The sequence below is a fragment of the Hemiscyllium ocellatum genome, chromosome 37 (assembly GCF_020745735.1).
Source record: "Hemiscyllium ocellatum isolate sHemOce1 chromosome 37, sHemOce1.pat.X.cur, whole genome shotgun sequence".
Taxonomy (NCBI): Eukaryota; Metazoa; Chordata; class Chondrichthyes; order Orectolobiformes; family Hemiscylliidae; genus Hemiscyllium; species Hemiscyllium ocellatum.
In genome coordinates this window covers 7,752,439-7,770,139 of record NC_083437.1, presented here as the reverse complement: position 1 = coordinate 7,770,139, position 17,701 = coordinate 7,752,439, and the positions used below count along the sequence as shown (strand labels likewise).

The window sequence follows — 17,701 nt, the reverse complement described above, 5'->3', positions numbered from 1 at the left end:
CTCCTGTCCCACTCTGGGTGTTAGTATCCAACAAGCTACCCTGCAATTCAACCATATTGCCTTGCTTTGAAAGCCTACATATCCCCTCCCCCAAACCATACCCCTCTATAGTCAGTTTAAACCACCTCCACCCCCCTCACTAAAGACTGAATCCCCAATCACCTTCACTTGATGTAAGAGAAAGCAACTTAACTGAGTATCACAGCTACATATCAATTCAGTTTGAGGAACGAAACGTTATTGGAAACAGGCATTGGATTACGGTAACAGTTCTACTCCAGATCATCACTGCAGCAGAATGTAAAAGGTCAAGTTTGGATTAATGTTGAAAATGGCCATGTTGGAGCTGTAATCCTAGTAATGCAGGAAAATGCTGCAATCAATGCATACACAGCAAGATTCCACAAAACTGAATGCGATAAATGGCAAGGTAACTAATGCTGTTAAAGGAGGAAGGTTGACCAGGATAGTAAAAGAAGTTCTGCAGAACTGTCATAGTAGTCTTTAAAAGTTAACCCTATTTCTCTCATCACACATGCTGCCAGACCTACTGAGTTTCTCTAGCAATCTCAGATTTCAGATCTACAGCATCCATAGTGTTTTGCTTTAAATGTTATTGATATGTTGTCTTTTTCCTGGAATTAAATGACTTTATATTTTAGGTGGCTCCAGGCGCTTTGGGAATAGACTTTATCTTGTCACTTAATTCATAGTAAAATCCAATGCATCACAGGAAAGGCTCCTTCGATGATGGGTATTAATAAGAGAATGTCAGGTTGTTTTTGTTGTGGTTTTGTCTCCAGCATGGTACTTTACCTGACGTTATCTCTCGTAACATCAGAAACAGGACTATATGATGGTATTGAAGAATCTAACAGACAATTATTACAACTAACTATTGTGTACAAACATTACATTAGTGTCTGGGCTAATACTAAGGTATTAGATTGTAAGAGAGGAAATTGCTGCCAATAGTGTGTGATGCTTTAGATGATCTGAGGTCATATGAAATGGCTTTCTACCTTCAAGTCATATGCAGCGATAACATCATGAGCAAGTCTCTTAAAGGGATAGTGACTACATGAACGTATCTCTTTAAGGGATAATGACATTCTGACCATGAGACATATTATGTTAGAGGAGAGAAGTTTGAGTAGATCTTTAATCGATTGCTGAACATCCTAAGGCATCCAGAGAAGGTAGATAAAGAGAAAATATACCCATTGACAGAAGGGTTGAGAATGAGTGGATACAGACTTAAAGTGACTTGCAAGAGAACTGAAGACAACATGAGAAAAACCTACTATTCTCAATTAAGTGAATAATGAGGATCTGGAATGCAGGGATTGGGAGTTGAGATTCGATTGTGGTTTTCAGAATGGAAGTGGCTAGGCACCTGAAGGGCAAGTATTTGCAGGGTTATAGGGTTAGGACTGTGAAGGGAGAGCAGTAGAACTTGCTCTTGCAGAACACCAGCGCGGGTTAAATGGACTGAATGGCTTCCCCCATGCTCGAACTGTTCTGCAATTCAATTTGGTATTTTCCACTCCTAAGCTGACTGCAAGCTAAAGTCAATGTGGTCTGGTTGTTTTGACCCAATGACCTGAACTAAATTGTTCAATTCATCTGCTGGGAAGTGTATTAATGATCAGCCTCAGAACTCAAATTTAATTAGACGATCAATCTGCAAATGTGAATTGTTGTGGATGCGTCTGAGCATTCTGTTCAACCACTTATGGTCTGCAATATCCACAAATTAACTGGGTAGCTGCTGTGTTTTAAGCAGTTAGTTTCCTGGGTTACAGTCCAGTAAGCTCGAACGTATCACCTGGAGACCTTCACTGACAGGGCTACGAGTTATTACTGGGATGATCTGGGGATAGAAATACATCTGTTCCTGTTTTCCACAGCAGATACAGTCATTTGACAGTGCATCTTATCCAAGGTGGTGACTCCTTCATGTTAATTGGGTGAGCTTGCAGCGCGAACAAACCCTCCAGCATGACCTGGCCTTTCCAAGTAGGTGACTGTTGTCCCTTCAAGTGGCGGTTATGGAGAGCTATGAAATATTTCCCGTAAAATAATGCTGAGTGTTCTAAAGGTTCCAGCTGTACCTCTCCACAGAACAAGGAGGGAGGCACGTCTCATGATATCTGCTCACAAACAGCACCAAGATGACATAGGAGGTGGACTATGGTCATGAGGACCAATTTGATTAAAGGTGTTACATAGCAACAGTCACAACTGGCTCTCCCATTGGCTCTAGGAAATTGTCAGAAATGCCTGAAAAATGCAGAATTCTAAGATAATTTTTGGGCTCAGATATTCTTCGCCAAAATTCACCCTTTTTTAATTTAGGTCTGTAAAGGGTGTGAGGGGGACATGAAGTCTCATTGACTCAACGTTGTGTTCAGTGTTCTTGCCCAACAGTGGGTGTTCTGTACAATATAATATTGTTAGTTGTGTGCTTCTAAAGAATATTTACAGAGGTGTAAGGAAAAGTATAAACACCATTATTTAAGGTACACTTGACACTATCTTACCTTGAAGTTGTAAAGCAGTGAGATCATGTGACATTGCATCACTTCCTGTGATCATGTATACTGTGCCTCGTTCACATGCCATGCAGTCAGACTTCGAATTACATTAGAATCCCTACAGTATGGAAACAGGCCATTTGGCTCAACCAGTCCACACCGACCCTCCAAAGAGTAACCCATCCAGACCCATTTTCCTACCGTTTATTTACCCCTGACTAATGCACCTAAAATACTATGAGAGAGTGAGACTGCAGATGCTGGAGATCAGAAGGGCATGAGCCCTTCCTGAAGAAGGGCTCATGCCCGAAACATCGATTCTCCTGCTCCTTGGATGCTGCCTGACCTGCAGCGCTTTTCCAGCACCACCTTTTCAGCACCTAACACTATGGGCATTTAGCATGGCCAATTCACCTGACCTACACATCTTTGGATTGTGGGAGGAAACTGGAGCACCCGGAGGAAATCCATGCAGACACGGGGAGAATGTGCAAACTCCACACAGACAGTTGCCGGATGCTGGAATCAAAGCCTGGGTCCTTGGCGCTGTGAGGCAGCAGTGCTAACCACTGAGCCACCATATACTACAGTCTGAGGAAATACTGAAGCTTGGATTTGGAATACTTGTGACTGTTGCCATGTAACACCTTTAATCAAAATGGCTCCCATCACCATGGTTCACCTCCTATGCCATCTCAGTGCTGCTTGTGAGCAGATATCATTAAACATACCTCCCTCCTTGTGCTGTGGAGAAGTACTGCTGGAATCTTTAGAACGCTCAACATTATTTTACTGAAAATATTTCAGTTCCCCCTGCTGTCTCTTGACACTGCTGCAGTCCTTGATATGCTGCAACACCTCAGCCTTTTGCAGTGAGTATTGTCCTTAAATGCTACTGTTGAAACTGGGCACTCCAGAAGGGTTTTACGTGCTTCACAGCCAGTGGATCAAACCTCACACACCAACATCTCACACACACACACACACACACACACACACACACACACTCACTAACATCTCACTCACTCACACTCTCTCTCTCTCACACGCACACACAAACATCTCACTCACTCATTCTCTCTCTCTCTCTTTCACTCTCTCTCTCTCTCTCTCTAACACACACACACGCACACACAAACATCTCACTCACTCACTCTCTCTCTCTTTCACTCTCTCTCTCTCTCACACACACACACACAAACATCTCAGTCACTCATTCTCTCTCTCTCACATCCACATTAACATCTCACTCTCTCTCTCTCTCACTCTCTGTCTTTCTCTCTCTCACTCTCACACACACAGTAACATCTCTCACTCACTCTCTCTCTCACACACAGACACAAACACACTAACATCTCACTATCTCTTTGTCTGTCTCTCTCACACACACACTAATCTCTCACTCATTCACTCTCTCTCTCATGCACGGGCACAAACACACACAATTGGATTGGCACTATGCAGCTGTTTTTTTTCTGTCAATCCCTTCTGTCCCATGTTATAAGGCACCTGTTGCACTTTCTTATATCCACAAATGAATTTATATGTTGCCCATAACCTGAATCTGCAAACTATGGCAACTAAGTGAAAGTGGAAGTGAGTCTGGCGTGATTTGATATCAACAGATGATGGGAATAGCAGAGACTATCGGCGTTGGGATGTGCTTTATTTCCAAACCCAGGGATTAGGTACAGGCTCTGTAATCCAGCCTTTTGGCATCACCTCCACAAAGCACACTCTGCTGTTGCCTTGTACTGAGATTGAAGAAGAACCCTTCCTGGCAGTGTGGTAAACGATTAGCTGCCTTAATAGTTTCCAATGAGGAACATTGCATTGGCTCGCTTCCTATCATCCTTTTATCTCTTGCTGTCACTTTGACCCAGCTTTATTACTCATTCATCCAAAATGATTTTGTCTGGCTAATGTCAACACACAACAGAGTTTGTTCACCCAACTTGGCAACAGTAGGTTCCAGGCTATTATTAAAGAATTCCTTTTGCATTGAATCCCTACAGTGTGGAAGCAGGCCATTCAGTCCATCAAGTACGCACAGACCCTTCAAAGGGTATCCCACCTTATCCCTGTAAACCTGCATTTCCTCTGGACTAATCCACCCGAACCTGCACATCTTTGGATTGTGGGAGGAAACCGTAGCACCCAGAAGAAACCCATGCAGACACGGGGAGAATGTGCAAACTCCACACAGACAGTCATCTGAGGGTGGAATTGAACCGGGGTCCCTAGCACTGTGAGGCAGCAGTGCTAACTGCCGTGCCATCCCAAATAGCTAGTAGCATTCCCTTCTACCAGCAAGCAGGCGAGGGAACACTACTGTTTCTGCCCACTTTCGCATCAGAGACCTTTCGTGTGTTAGGCAAGCGTGATTACCAGTATACTACAGAAATATGACACAAGTTATTAATGTCATGTGTCTGCTAAGCATGACATAAAAATTTCCACTGCACCAGTCTACGAAAAAGAAGAGATTTCTCCTGGTGTCCATGGCTGTTAACCCTCTCTCAGTTCTGATATGCTGTAATCACATTTCGTTATTGCAAATTCACTAGAATACAATTGATGAATTGGAGAGACTGTTTCTAAAGTGCGAACTTTTAAAGTGTGTATTGGTTATAATGCGATTCTGTCCCCATTAGTTTAAATGGTGCTGCTACTTTGCAATTTTCTTGTAACATGGAACTACTGTGTTATAGCAGAACTGACTGTATACCAAAAACAGATAAGGTGATGGCTTGTCCATTCTCTGCTTTTGAGTCCTGCTCTGTGTGAGTTGCTTTACTGTTTAGTTACAGCGATCCCTGCTGTGCTTTGGGAGGAATCTTGATCTGTCTGGCTCATTTAATTCATACCTTTGATGTCTGTCTCTGCTTCTCAACTAAAAAATTATAGAGCCAGATGTGACACAGTGACACTAACAGTTCAGTTCGACTTCCAGCAGTGCGAGTGAACTGTTAGCGATGGTGTCACCCTCTGTTTGTTCATTTTGAGGCCATGAGAGAATTAGAATTAGAATTGCAATTAGAATTCCTATGGTGTGGAATTCCTGTAGAATTCCTACAGTACTCATTTTCAATCTTGTGTCAGTTGTAAACTTGCCAGTGATTCTTGCTGTGATGAATACCTTTTTATTTGGCTTTGAATGGACTTAATTCGGTAAGTTATAGAACACAACCTTAAGGGTTAGAGATGTTTATTGAATTAGAATTCCACCATCTGCCAAAGTAGGATTTGAATCCAGGTCCCCTGGGCATTACCTGGGTCTTGGGATTAACAGTCCAGATCATTAGGACATCACCTCTCCAAATTAAGGAGCTAATTAAGGATAAGTGATTTATCTCAGTGAAGTTTAAAATCAACTTGATTGACTTTTTGGAGAAGTAACAAAGAAGATTGATGAGGGCAGAGCAGTAGATGTGATCTATATGGACTTCAGTAAGGCGTTCGTCAAGGTTCCCCATGGGAGACTGATTAGCAAGGTTAGATCTCATGGAATACAGGGAGAACTAGCCATTTGGATGCAGAACTGACTCAAAGGTGGTGGTGGAGGGTTGTTTTTCAGACTGGAGGCCTGTGACCAGTGGAGTGCCACAAGGATCGGTGCTGGGCCCTCTACTTTTTGTCATTTACATAAATAATTTGGATGCGAGCATGAGAGGTACAGTTAGTAAGTTTGCAGATGACACCAAAATTGAAGGTGTAGTGGACAGCGAAGAGGGTTACTTCAGATTACAACAGGATCTAGACCAGATGGCCAATGGGCTGAGAAGTGGCAAATGGAGATTAATTCAGATAAATGCGAGGTGCTGCATTTTGGGAAAGCAAATCTTAGCAGGACTTATACACTTAATGGTAAGGTCCTAGGGAGTGTTGCTGAACAAAGAGACCTTGGAGTGCAGGTTCATAGCTCCTTGAAAGTGGAGTCGCAGGTATATCAGATAGTGAAGGCGGCGTTTGGTATGCTTTCCTTTATTGGTCAGAGTATTGAGTACAAGAGTTGGGAGGTCATGTTGCGGCTGTACAGGACATTGGTTAGGCCACTGTTGGAATATTGCGTGCAATTCTGGTCTCCTTCCTATCGGAAAGATGTTGTGAAACTTGAAAGGGTTCAGAAAAGATTTACAAGGATGTTGCCAGGGTTGGAGGATCTGAGCTACAGGGAGAGGCAGAACAGGCTGGGGCTGTTTTCCCTGGAGTGTCGGAAACTGAGGGGTGACCTTATAGAGGTTTACAAAATTATGAGGGACATGGATAGGATAAATAGACAAAGTCTTTTCCCTGGGGTTGGGGAGTCCAGAACTAGAGGGCATAAGTTTCGGGTGAGAGTTGAAAGATATAAAAGAGACCTAAGTCTTTTTCACGCAGAGGGTGGTACGTGTATGGAATGAGGTGCCAGAGGAAGTGGTGGAGGCTGGTAGAATTGCAACATTTAAGAGGCATTTGGATGGGTATATGAATAGGAAGGGTTTGGAGGGATGTGGGCCGGGTGCTGGCAGGTGGGACTAGATTGGGTTGGGATATCTGGTCGGCATGGACGGGTTGGACCGAATGTTTCCATGTTTCCATGCTGTACATCTCTATGACTCTATCTATGACCCAATCAGGAGATGCTTGTTTGATTGTGTTTGTTTTGTGGAAAACAACGGAACAAGTCATTCACATCCACAAGTTGTAAGCAGTCCATCCATAGGTTCATGTGGATGTTTGTCCAGGAGTTTACTTGCTGAATTGGTCTTTTTCTGACCTTCTAACCCAATATTAGTGAGTGGTACATTGAATTGCTAATAATGGAGAGAGATCTCATGGCACTGGTTCATACTACATGGAGTAGGGCGAGTTCACCTCAGTAATAGTCACAGCTCCCAAGTGCCAAGTGAACAGATGCCAACAAAAAAAATACAGAAATGTTATTCACAAGGAAAGATATGCTCATCGTGGCTTCCTTAGTGGGGGGGAACCTCAGATACTGAGTTTGTAAAAATTACTATAAAGGAAAAGAGAGTCGAGAACAGGCTGAAAGGAACCAGCACCACTAACTCTGGCATCAGGAAGCTGGGTAAGGTAGATGTGATCACACGGGAGTCATTGGACATTCAGGAGGTATCATTATGTTGGAAACAGGCAAATATTCAAAGTGACTGAACACATACTGTCAACTGTACAGTGTCAAGCCTTTCTTAAAGTTTGTCTAAATTGATGACCAACAACAACCTGTAGTTATGTCACCTTTAACATTCCAGGGCACTTCATGGGCGGAGTGTAACAAAATATCATCCCTCTCAGGGGACTGTAATTCAGGAGGATGCTCTTTCGAAACCTCAAGTCTGACTCAGTTCAGGGTTTGGTTTTTTTTGTGTGTATCTTTCTAAAAAGCATGAGTATTAGAACCAGCCACGTAACAGACTGGTATAAACAGCCGCAGATACCAAACAGACTGGTATAAACAGCCGCAGATACCAAACAGACTGGTATAAACAGCCGCAGATACCAAACAGACTGGCATAAACAGCCGCAGATACCAAACAGACTGGTATAAACAGCCGCAGGTACCAAACAGACTGGCATAAACAGCCGCAGATACCAAACAGACTGGTATAAACAGCCGCAGGTACCAAACAGACTGGCATAAACAGCCGCAGATACCAAACAGACTGGCATAAACAGCCGCAGGTACCAAACAGACTGGCATAAACAGCCGCAGATACCAAACAGACTGGTATAAACAGCCGCAGATACCAAACAGACTGGCATAAACAGCCGCAGGTACCAAACAGACTGGTATAAACAGCCGCAGATACCAAACAGACTGGTATAAACAGCCGCAGGTACCAAACAGACTGGCATAAACAGCCGCAGGTACCAAACAGACTGGTATAAACAGCCGCAGGTACCAAACAGACTGGCATAAACAGCCGCAGGTACCAAACAGAGTGGTATAAACAGCCGCAGATACCAACCAGCAGGATCCTACTGACAGGATTGACAACAATCCATTCATAATAAGTAGGAAGTCAATCTATCCTCTAGGATGACTGAATAACAAATCAGTTGTTTCCCTTGTCAGTGCACCCACAATCTTTCAGTATTAGCAAAAGGGCTGGTGTTCCTCTATAATCAATCTAGTTTTGCTGTGTACCCAATAATTATATGTTCATTAATTGTAGACAGATGCTGCTTTCAGGCAAGTGTCAGTTCCGTTAAGGATTTGTGGGCAGCACAGTGGCACAGTGGTTAGCACTGCTGCCTCACAGCGCCTGAGACCCGGGTTCAACTCCCGACTCAGGCGACTGACTGTGTGGAGTTTGCACATTCTCCCTGTGTCTGCGTGGGTTTCCTCCGGGTGCTCCGGTTTCCTCCCACAGTCCAAAGATTTGGCCATGCTAGATTGCCCGTGGTGTTAGGTAAGGGGTAAATGTAGGGGTATGGGTGGGTTGCGCTTCGGTGGGTCGGTATGGACTTGTTGGGCCGAAGGGCCTGTTTCCACACTGTAAGTAATCTAATCTAATCTGGAGGCAGTGAACCAAGTTGATGGTTTCTGAGGGGCATCACTTTGCCTTGCTCGATGGTTTAGTTTTTTTCAGGATGTAGGTGTTGCTGGCGAGACTAATATTTATTGTCCATTAATAGTTGCTCTGAGAAACCACTGGTGGGAACTCTTCTGGACTCACTGAACTGCATAATGGTTTGATACCAGGCCACGTTCGTGGGCAGACATGAATTGACCACATCTGTGTGGGTTTGGAGTTACATACACACCAACTGGATAAGGTTGGCAGAGTTCCTTCCCTCACGGGCATTCCTGAGCAAGATGGTATTCAACGACAATCTGAAAACTTCATGATCAGTTTAGCCGATAGCAGCTTTTAATAAGCTGATTTTTTTAAAAAACTAAATTCAAATTCTCAACTTCATGGTGGGAAATCTGAACACAGAGAAACATTCTCTGAGTTTTTATTAAAATACAAACAAAGAGCAGGAATTAGGCCATTCGGTTCATTGGGCCTACTCCGCCATTTTGTAAGGGCATGGCTGATGTGATTGTGAACTCAAATCCATGTTCTCTCCCACACCAGATAACCTTTCACCCACTTCCTCATCAAGAAGCTCGTGACCTCAGCCTTAAAAACATTCAAACACTCGGCTGCCAACCCTCTTTCGAAAAGAGAGCTCCAAACAAATCATGACCTACTGAGAGGAGGCGACCCTGATTTTCAAACAGTGACCTCTAGCTCTTGATTTTCTTGGAAGAGGAAACATCCTTCCCACAGTCATCCAATCAACACCCCTCAGAATGTGCTGTTATCTTAGATGCTTAATCTGGGTTTTGAGGGTTTTTTTTTATACTTTCCTGTTGACTTGTATATATATCTGGATCAGTGGTGCTGGAAGAGCACAGCAGCATCCAACGAGCAGCGAAATCGACGTTTCGAGCAAAAGCCCTTCATCAGGATTATTCCTGATGAAGGGCTTTTGCCCGAAACGTCGATTTCGCTGCTCGTTGGATGCTGCCTGAACTGCTGTGCTCTTCCAACATCACTAATCCAGAATCTGATTTCCAGCATCTGCAGTCATTGTTTTTACCTTGTATATATATCTCTCATGCTGTACAAATTCAGAACCAGTTGGTCCCCTTACAACCTTGAGGTCAGTCTAATACGGGCACACTCTTGGTCAGCAGATTGAGTGATAATTGAAGAAGGGATGCTGCTAATTAAAGAACCAAACGTGCCATCCACTCTTGAGGATAGCTTCACTGTGGTGGGTGGAGGAGTGACACTCTGTGCGAACCTTCTGTGTGCTGTGTACATTATCATGAGCTTGGTTCTCATTTTTAATTGATGATGTTGCCTACTTTAGTCTGTCTTTCCTGGGCTGAAAATGTGTTGCTGGAAAAGCGCAGCAGGTCAGGCAGCATCCAAGGAGCAAGAGAATCAACGTTTCGGGCCTAAGCTCTTCTTCAGGAATGAGGAAAGTGTGTCCAGCAGGCTAAGATAAAAGGTAGGGAGGAGGGACTTGGGGGAGGGGCGATGGAGATGTGATAGGTGGAAGGAGGTCAAGGTGAGAGTGATAGGCCGGAGTGGGGTGGGGGCGGAGAGGTCAGGAAGAAGATTGCAGGTTAGGAGGGCGGTGCTGAGTTTGAGGGATTTGACTGAGACAAGGTGGGGGGAGGGGAAATGAGGAAACTGGAGAAATCTGAGTTCATCCCTTGTGGTTGGAGGGTTCCCAGGCGGAAGATGAGGCGCTCCTCCTCCAGCCGTCGTGTTGTTATGTTCTGCCGATGGAGGAGTCCAAGGACCTGCATGTCCTCGGTGGAGTGGGAGGGGGAGTTAAAGTGTTGAGCCATGGGGTGGTTGGATTGGTTGGTCCGGGTGTCCCAGAGGTGTTCTCTGAAACGTTCCACAAGTAGGCGGCCCGTCTCCCCAATATAGAGGAGGCCACATCGGGTGCAGTGGATGCAATAGATGATGTGTGTGGAGGTGCAGGTGAATTTGTGGCAGATATGGAAAGGTCCCTTGGGGTCTTGGAGAGAAGTAAGGGAGGAGGTGTGGGCGCAAGTTTTGCATTTCTTGCGGTTGCAGGGGAAGGTGCCGGGAGTGGAGGTTGGGTTGTTGGGGGGTGTGGACCTGACGAGGGAGTCACGGAGGGAGTGGTCTTTTCGGAACGCTGATAGGGGAGGAGAGGGAAATCTGTCTTTCCTGGTACAATCTTTAATTGATTAGTCCTCGTACATTCGGTTTGCATGAGGCTTTTTGACTTTCCCCTTTGTACAGTCTCTGAGAATGCTGCACCGTGATCTTTTGCCTTCATTTTAGTTTCAGTTTACACTCTATTATATATTGCACTCGTCTTTGAAGTATAAATGAGGGAAAGTGAGGACTGCAGATGCTAGAGATCACCCTGCTCCTCGGATGCTCCCTGACCTGCTGTGCTTTTCCAGCACCACTCTAATCTTGACTTTGAAATATAAATCTCCAGTACTCGTTGTTCCTTCCTCTATTTTCAGAGTTCTGATAGCATCATGCCATTGGCACATGTGTTCTCACAACGCATTTAGTCAAGCATAGCAAACACAGCTTCCAACAATGTGCACTGTCTATTAATCACTGCAAGGAACCACACAGGTGTATGTGAACAGTTTCTATTAGAATTGACAGAATCTTAAGGGGTGAGGGTCCAAATGTGTAAACACAAAGGAACAGGTCAGGTGTTGGGATGAGGTAAAAACAATGACTGCAGATGCTGGAAACCAGATTCTGGATCAGTGGTGCTGGAAGAGCACAGCAGTTCAGGCAGCACCCGAAGTGCAGCGAAATCGATGTTTCGGGCAAAAGCCCTTCATGAGGAATAAAGGCAGTGAGCCTGAAGTGTGGAAAGATAAGCCAGGGGAGGGTGGGGTGGGGAGAGAGTAGCATAGAGTACAATGGGTGAGTGGGGAAGGGGATGAAGGTGATAGGTCAAGGAGGAGAGGGTGGAGTGGATAGGTGGAAAAGGAGCTAAGCTGGTCGGACAAGTCATGGGGACAGTGCTGAGCTGGAAGTTTGGAACTAGGGTGAGGTGGGGGAAGGAGAAATGAAGAAACTGTTGAAGTCCACATTGATGCCCTGAGGTTGAAGTGTTCCGAGGCGGAAGATGAGGCATTCTTCCTCCAGGCGTCTGGTGGTGAGGGAGCGGCGGTGAAGGAGGCCCAGGACCTCCATGTCCTCGGCAGAGTAGGAGGGGGAGTTGAAATGTTGGGCTACAGGGCAGTGTGGATGATTGGTGCAGGTGTCCCGGAGATGTTCCGTAAAGCACTCTGTTAGGAGGCGTCCAGTCTCCCCAATGTAGAGGAGACCGCATTGGGAGCAACGGATATAATAAATGATATTAGTGGATGTGCAGGTAAAACTTTGATGGATGTGGAAGGCTCCTTCAGGGCCTTGGATAGAGGTGAGGGAGGAGGTGTGGGCACAAGTTTTACAGTTCCTGCGGTGGCAAGGTGTTGGGATGAATCAGCAGTTGGCATGGGCTCTGACAGCCATCCTTCAGGAATTTGAGAAGCCTCTGTCGTGTTGGGTGTCCTTTGGAGAGGCTGATCTCTGCGAATGGGTGAACTACATTGTACCAAAGGGCACTCCTTCCCTATTTCTACTTAATGGCCTTGTCACCTATTCAGGAGTGAGCAGGGAGCTGTTCAGATGATAATGCGACCTACTGTGTAAAGTGGCTGAGATGAACTCAGAGTGCCCCTCTGGAATTGAAGCCTAATTCCTATCATATCGCTGTGAGGAATCCAAGACAAAAGTGTGAGGGGGGTTGATGTTTTTATCCGTTTTCTTTGAACATTTGTTGTAAAAATACAAGTTAGGGAAGAAAAGTGCCATTTGACTGGATCAGGGGATGAAATCCCCTGGCAGTTTGAGTTACCTGTACCATGGCAGTATGGGATCTGCTGTGTGATCACTGCAGCCTTTGGCAATGCCAAGGTGACTTTTAGACCTTGATAGCTTATTTTTAAAATAAATTATCTGTGGGACCTGTTTCCACCCTGAGCATGGGGAATGTGATGTGAGCTATATTCCTGATGGTAATTTCTGAAATCTGTGCTCTCTCTTTCAGGACTCGCTCCATATTTAAGTGATGTGGACAGTAGGCCATTCACTTCAATACTGTATGGAAATGGACCAGGCTACTCCCTGCAAAATGGAGAAAGGCCCAATGTTTCCAATAGTGAGATCTGTAAGTCTTCGAAAATGTTCTTAAATTACCTTCAAGTGAAAAGTAGGATTGACCCAAAAACAGTACAGCGTGTGTGCCATCTAAAAGATGCACAGCAGTAGCTTGCCAAATAGAACATAGAACAGCACAGCACAACACAGTATATCCTTCATTTTACTATCATCCATGTACCCATCCAAGATTCAATTAAATGTCCCTAATGTCTCTGACTCTACTCCCACTGCTGGCAGTGCATTCCACATACCCACCACTCTCTGTGTAAAGAACCTACCTCAGACATCTCCCCTAAACCTTCCTCCAATCACCTTAAAATTATGTCCCCTTGCGATAGTCATTCCCACACTGAGGAAAAGTCTCTGACTACCACTCTATCTTTGCCTCTCAACATCTTGCACACCTCTATCAAATCACCTCTCATCCTTCTTCACTCCAATGAGAAAAGCCCTAGCTCCCTCAACCTTCATAAGACAAACCCTCCAGTCCAGGCAGCATCCTGGTAAATCTCCTTTGCATCCTCTCTAAAGCCTCCACATCTTTCCGATAATGAGGTGACCAGAACTGAACACAGTATTCCAAATGTAGTCTAACCAGGGCTCCACAGAGCTGCAGCATAACCTTGCAGCTCTTAAACTCAATCCCCCGCTAATGAAAGCCAACACACCATACGTCTCCTTAACAATCCTATCAGCTTGGGTGGCTACTGCAGACATTGTTCCCAAGATCCCTCTGTTCCTCCACACTACCAAGACTCCTGCCTTTAACCCTGTATTTGGCATTCAAATTTGACCTTCCAAAGTGAATGACTTCACACTTTTCCAGGTTGAATTCCATCTGCCACGTCTCAGCCCAGTTCTGCATCCTGTCAGTGTCCCATATCGGCGTCTTCCAAGCCCTTACCATCCTGAGGGACGATGGCAGCAGATAAACAGGAGCGCCATCATCTGCATGTTTCCCTCCAAGCCACCCACCAATGTGACTTGGAGATATATCGCTATTTCTTCAGTGTCACTGGGTCAAAAACTTGGAATTCCCTCCGTCAGGATATTGTGGGTGAACATGGAGTTAATGAAGAAGGTAACTCACCACAACCTTCTCAGGGGTAATTAGGGATGGAACAATTAACACTGGCCCAGCCAGCAACATTCACAACCCAGGAAGTGATAAAAAGAATGTGACATTTAGTTTTGGGATAGATGATTTCTTTTTCTGTATCTGTGTGGGAGGTAGTTTATTTTGGTCTAACATACGAGGAACGGCTAAGGATCCTAGGATTGTATTCTTTGGAGTTTAGAAGATTAAGGGGAGAGTTAATAGAAACTTACAAGATAATACATGGCTTGGAAAGGGTGGACGCTAGGAAACTTTTTCCGTTAGGCGAGGAGACTAGGACCCGTGGACACAGCCTTAAAATTAGAGGGGGCCAATTCAGAACAGAAATGCGGAGACATTTCTTCAGCCAGTGAGTAGTGGACCTGTGGAATTCATTGCCGCAGAGTGCAGTGGAGGCTGGGACGCTAAATGTCTTCAAGGCAGAGATTGATAGATTCTTGATGTCTCGAGGAATTAAGGGCTACGGGGAGAATGCGGTAAGTGGAGTTGAAATGCCCATCAGCCATGATTGAATGGCAGAGTGGACTCGATGGGCCGAATGGCCTTACTGCCACTCCTATGTCTTATGGTCTTATTCTAACCTCTTTTTTTTGTATTTTATGCCTCTTGATCTCTCTCCATCCTATTCTACTTACTTTCTTCTTTCTCTTGTACTTTTTCTATTGCTTTTATTTCCATGCTTCCTCCCCACCTTTCTCTCACTGCCTCCTCTTATCTCTCCCCCTTGCCATCTCTGTTCCTCTCTCCCCTTACTCTCATTCTCCGCTCAACCTCTTCCACACTGCCGTCCTCCCAGACGAGAACAATTACCTGGCGCAGTCGGCGGTGCCGTTGAGGCAGGAAACGCACGGGGGCGAAGACGTCGCCATCTTTGCCAAAGGCCCGATGGCTCACCTTTTCCACAGCGTCCATGAACAGAACTACATTCCTCATGTGATGGCGTACGCAGCCTGCATTGGTCAGAACAGGGAGCACTGTGCCAAGTTTGAGCGTGGGCCCTGTCCCAATGCCGCATGGGTCCCTGTCGGGTCTGGCACCATCTTACTGCTATTGTTGACGCTACTTTCCTGCGTCTAAAGGAGCGGCTTCTCAGAAGGGTGGACTGCGGTCCCCCATTCATCAGGAATTTTCCCCTCCCCCAATCCCTCCCACCCCCTTACAAACGCAGTGATTCTGGTCTGTGGAGCAGTGCGATCGCAGCAGAACGGGAGTAGGACTAAGTGTTAGTGCTCCAGCAGACATAACCCTCACACTGCTCCATGCAACAGAGCGACCATCACCCTTCCTCTTCCCTACCCAACCTTGTTTACCCCTTTGCCAACCTCGCGTTGAGACATGCAATGAAATGCATGAACCTGAACTAAAAACCACTAGCCAACTGCATAGCAATAGGAACATTCAAAGATCAGTTATTTTTGTGCTCTTTGCAGCACCTGGCCTCCCTCCTTCCCCCCTCCCTATTGCAGCTTGGCTGTTCTGCAGACTTGACTCCAGGTGTCTTTGTTTGTCCCCCTGTTGGATACGGCCCATGCTGAGAATGTCGGACTAAATGGGCCCTGCATTGTTCTGTACAACCACCTTCCTCTGCAAAAGGACAATGTTCATTGCTCAGAGTCGTTTCCTCACCTCCCCTCGGACCCCGTTTAATCTCAATCAGACCAGCACCAATGTGTATGAAGGAGAGCCAGCACTCCACCCATTGCAGTGAGATTCTCTCAGGGCTCGAACTAGACCTAGATCTAGACAGCACGGTGTCTCCTGTTCAAGCTGACACTGGCTTATGGGTTAAAAAGCAATTACATTTAACGACAGAATGTGTCAGCTCAAACAATCAAGTCGCAGGGACAGTAAAGAAATGTATGGCCAATTGTTCGATTTCCGTCCTGGGTTTTAATCACAGGATGGCTTTCAGCACAAGCTGGTTATGCAGGGGCATCCCTACTGTCTTATTAATAAACCTGGAGGGTAACGTGAGTGAAATGTGAGGAAAGCAGCCCAGGCGAAAGATTATTCGGAGCTAATTATCCAGGGAGTGAGGTGCAAGAGCTGGCAGAGTGGATTAATCATGTTTCTTGTGGTTGCAATGGATTGGTGCTGGCTGACAGTGCTGGCCTTGCCAAGATTCTTCATTTCAAATCCCCCTAAAGGGTAAACATAATCCAATTGGTCAAAATGCCCTGCAATGTTATCTGTTTTTGTGTAAGCCAATCATTCCTCTCATATCCTGCCTCAAATCACTAATGTTTCAGACAGTCATTGTAACTGGAGAATGAAAGTTACATTTGCAGAACACTTATTTCATTTTATTGCACTTTTCCATGTATAAGGAGCAGTTTAAATATCAAGCATTAAGCCAGCAAGTTACTTCTGTCTGCATGTTCTGTTAGTATTTATCCCTTGTTTTGTTTTAATGAAGTTCGAAGTTTGTTGGTATTGGGACACTGTTGTCATGAGCGGGAGGAGTTGGTTTCCCCATTCTCTATCAACACCCCGCTCTGACCAACGACACGGTGATATATGATGCAAGGCAGCTTGGCTGTCACTGTGTCTTGCTTCTTCTCCTCTCCCCTGGGACTGAGGGCAGTGCTAGGGGGAGACTGTCCAATCGATGTGTCAGGGATGTCAGTTTCGATATGACGATCAACACACCAAGATCTAGGAATCCCAGAATCCCCAAGACGTCGTTCAGAAAAGGGGGTGTTCTTCATTCCTGGAACTCGAGTCCAACCTGGAGTGAGCTCTCTGACCTCCAGCTTAGTCAGAACATCTGGATGATTCCCCCAGCTTCTACAGAACGACGGGTTGTTGGGGCAAGATTGCAGATTCAAAACTACACAGCACATCAGTAATCCAACTGAGTTACTCCTGAGGAGCAGAAATATTTTAACAACCATGAGATCAAATATACAACACATTTTGTAAATCAAATTTCAAACGTCAGTCTCAAATTGTAACCATTTTGTTGTGTTACTGATGTCTATCCTGTTTGAAATTTCAGAAATCTTTTATAAAATAAAGTTTTCTTTTCACTGTTTTATCCAATGTCTTTGGAAATCCTGTTATTTTCTGTTCCTGACTTATTTAGTTACTGAATTCTGACAGCTTATTTTTATTTGACTTTAGCACCATAGAATCATAAAATTTTACAGTTTGGAGAAAGAGGTCATTTGGCCCATAAAGTCTGTATCAGAGCCCAGAAAGAGATACTCAGCCAGTCCCATTCTTAGCCCGATAACCATAGCCTTCTAACTCACCTCTTTCAAATATATCTCCATCTCTCATTTGAAACCTCCCTATGGAATCCACCTCCACCCGTCTCCCAG

At 45.1% G+C, this 17,701-nt stretch overlaps 1 protein-coding gene across 2 annotated transcripts in view; it reads left to right on the top strand.

Moving 5' to 3' along the window:
- alpl (alkaline phosphatase, biomineralization associated) overlaps positions 1–17,415 on the top strand; it is a 126,138-nt gene extending 108,723 nt beyond the window's left edge. For both annotated transcript variants that reach the window (XM_060852345.1, XM_060852344.1), the window contains 2 exons: positions 13,149–13,268; positions 15,175–17,415. In XM_060852345.1, coding sequence (XP_060708328.1) covers positions 13,149–13,268; positions 15,175–15,455 — 401 coding nt within the window. In that variant the 3' untranslated portion in view covers positions 15,456–17,415. The remainder of the gene's footprint in view (positions 1–13,148; positions 13,269–15,174) is intronic.
- Positions 17,416–17,701: the final 286 nt, after the last annotated feature.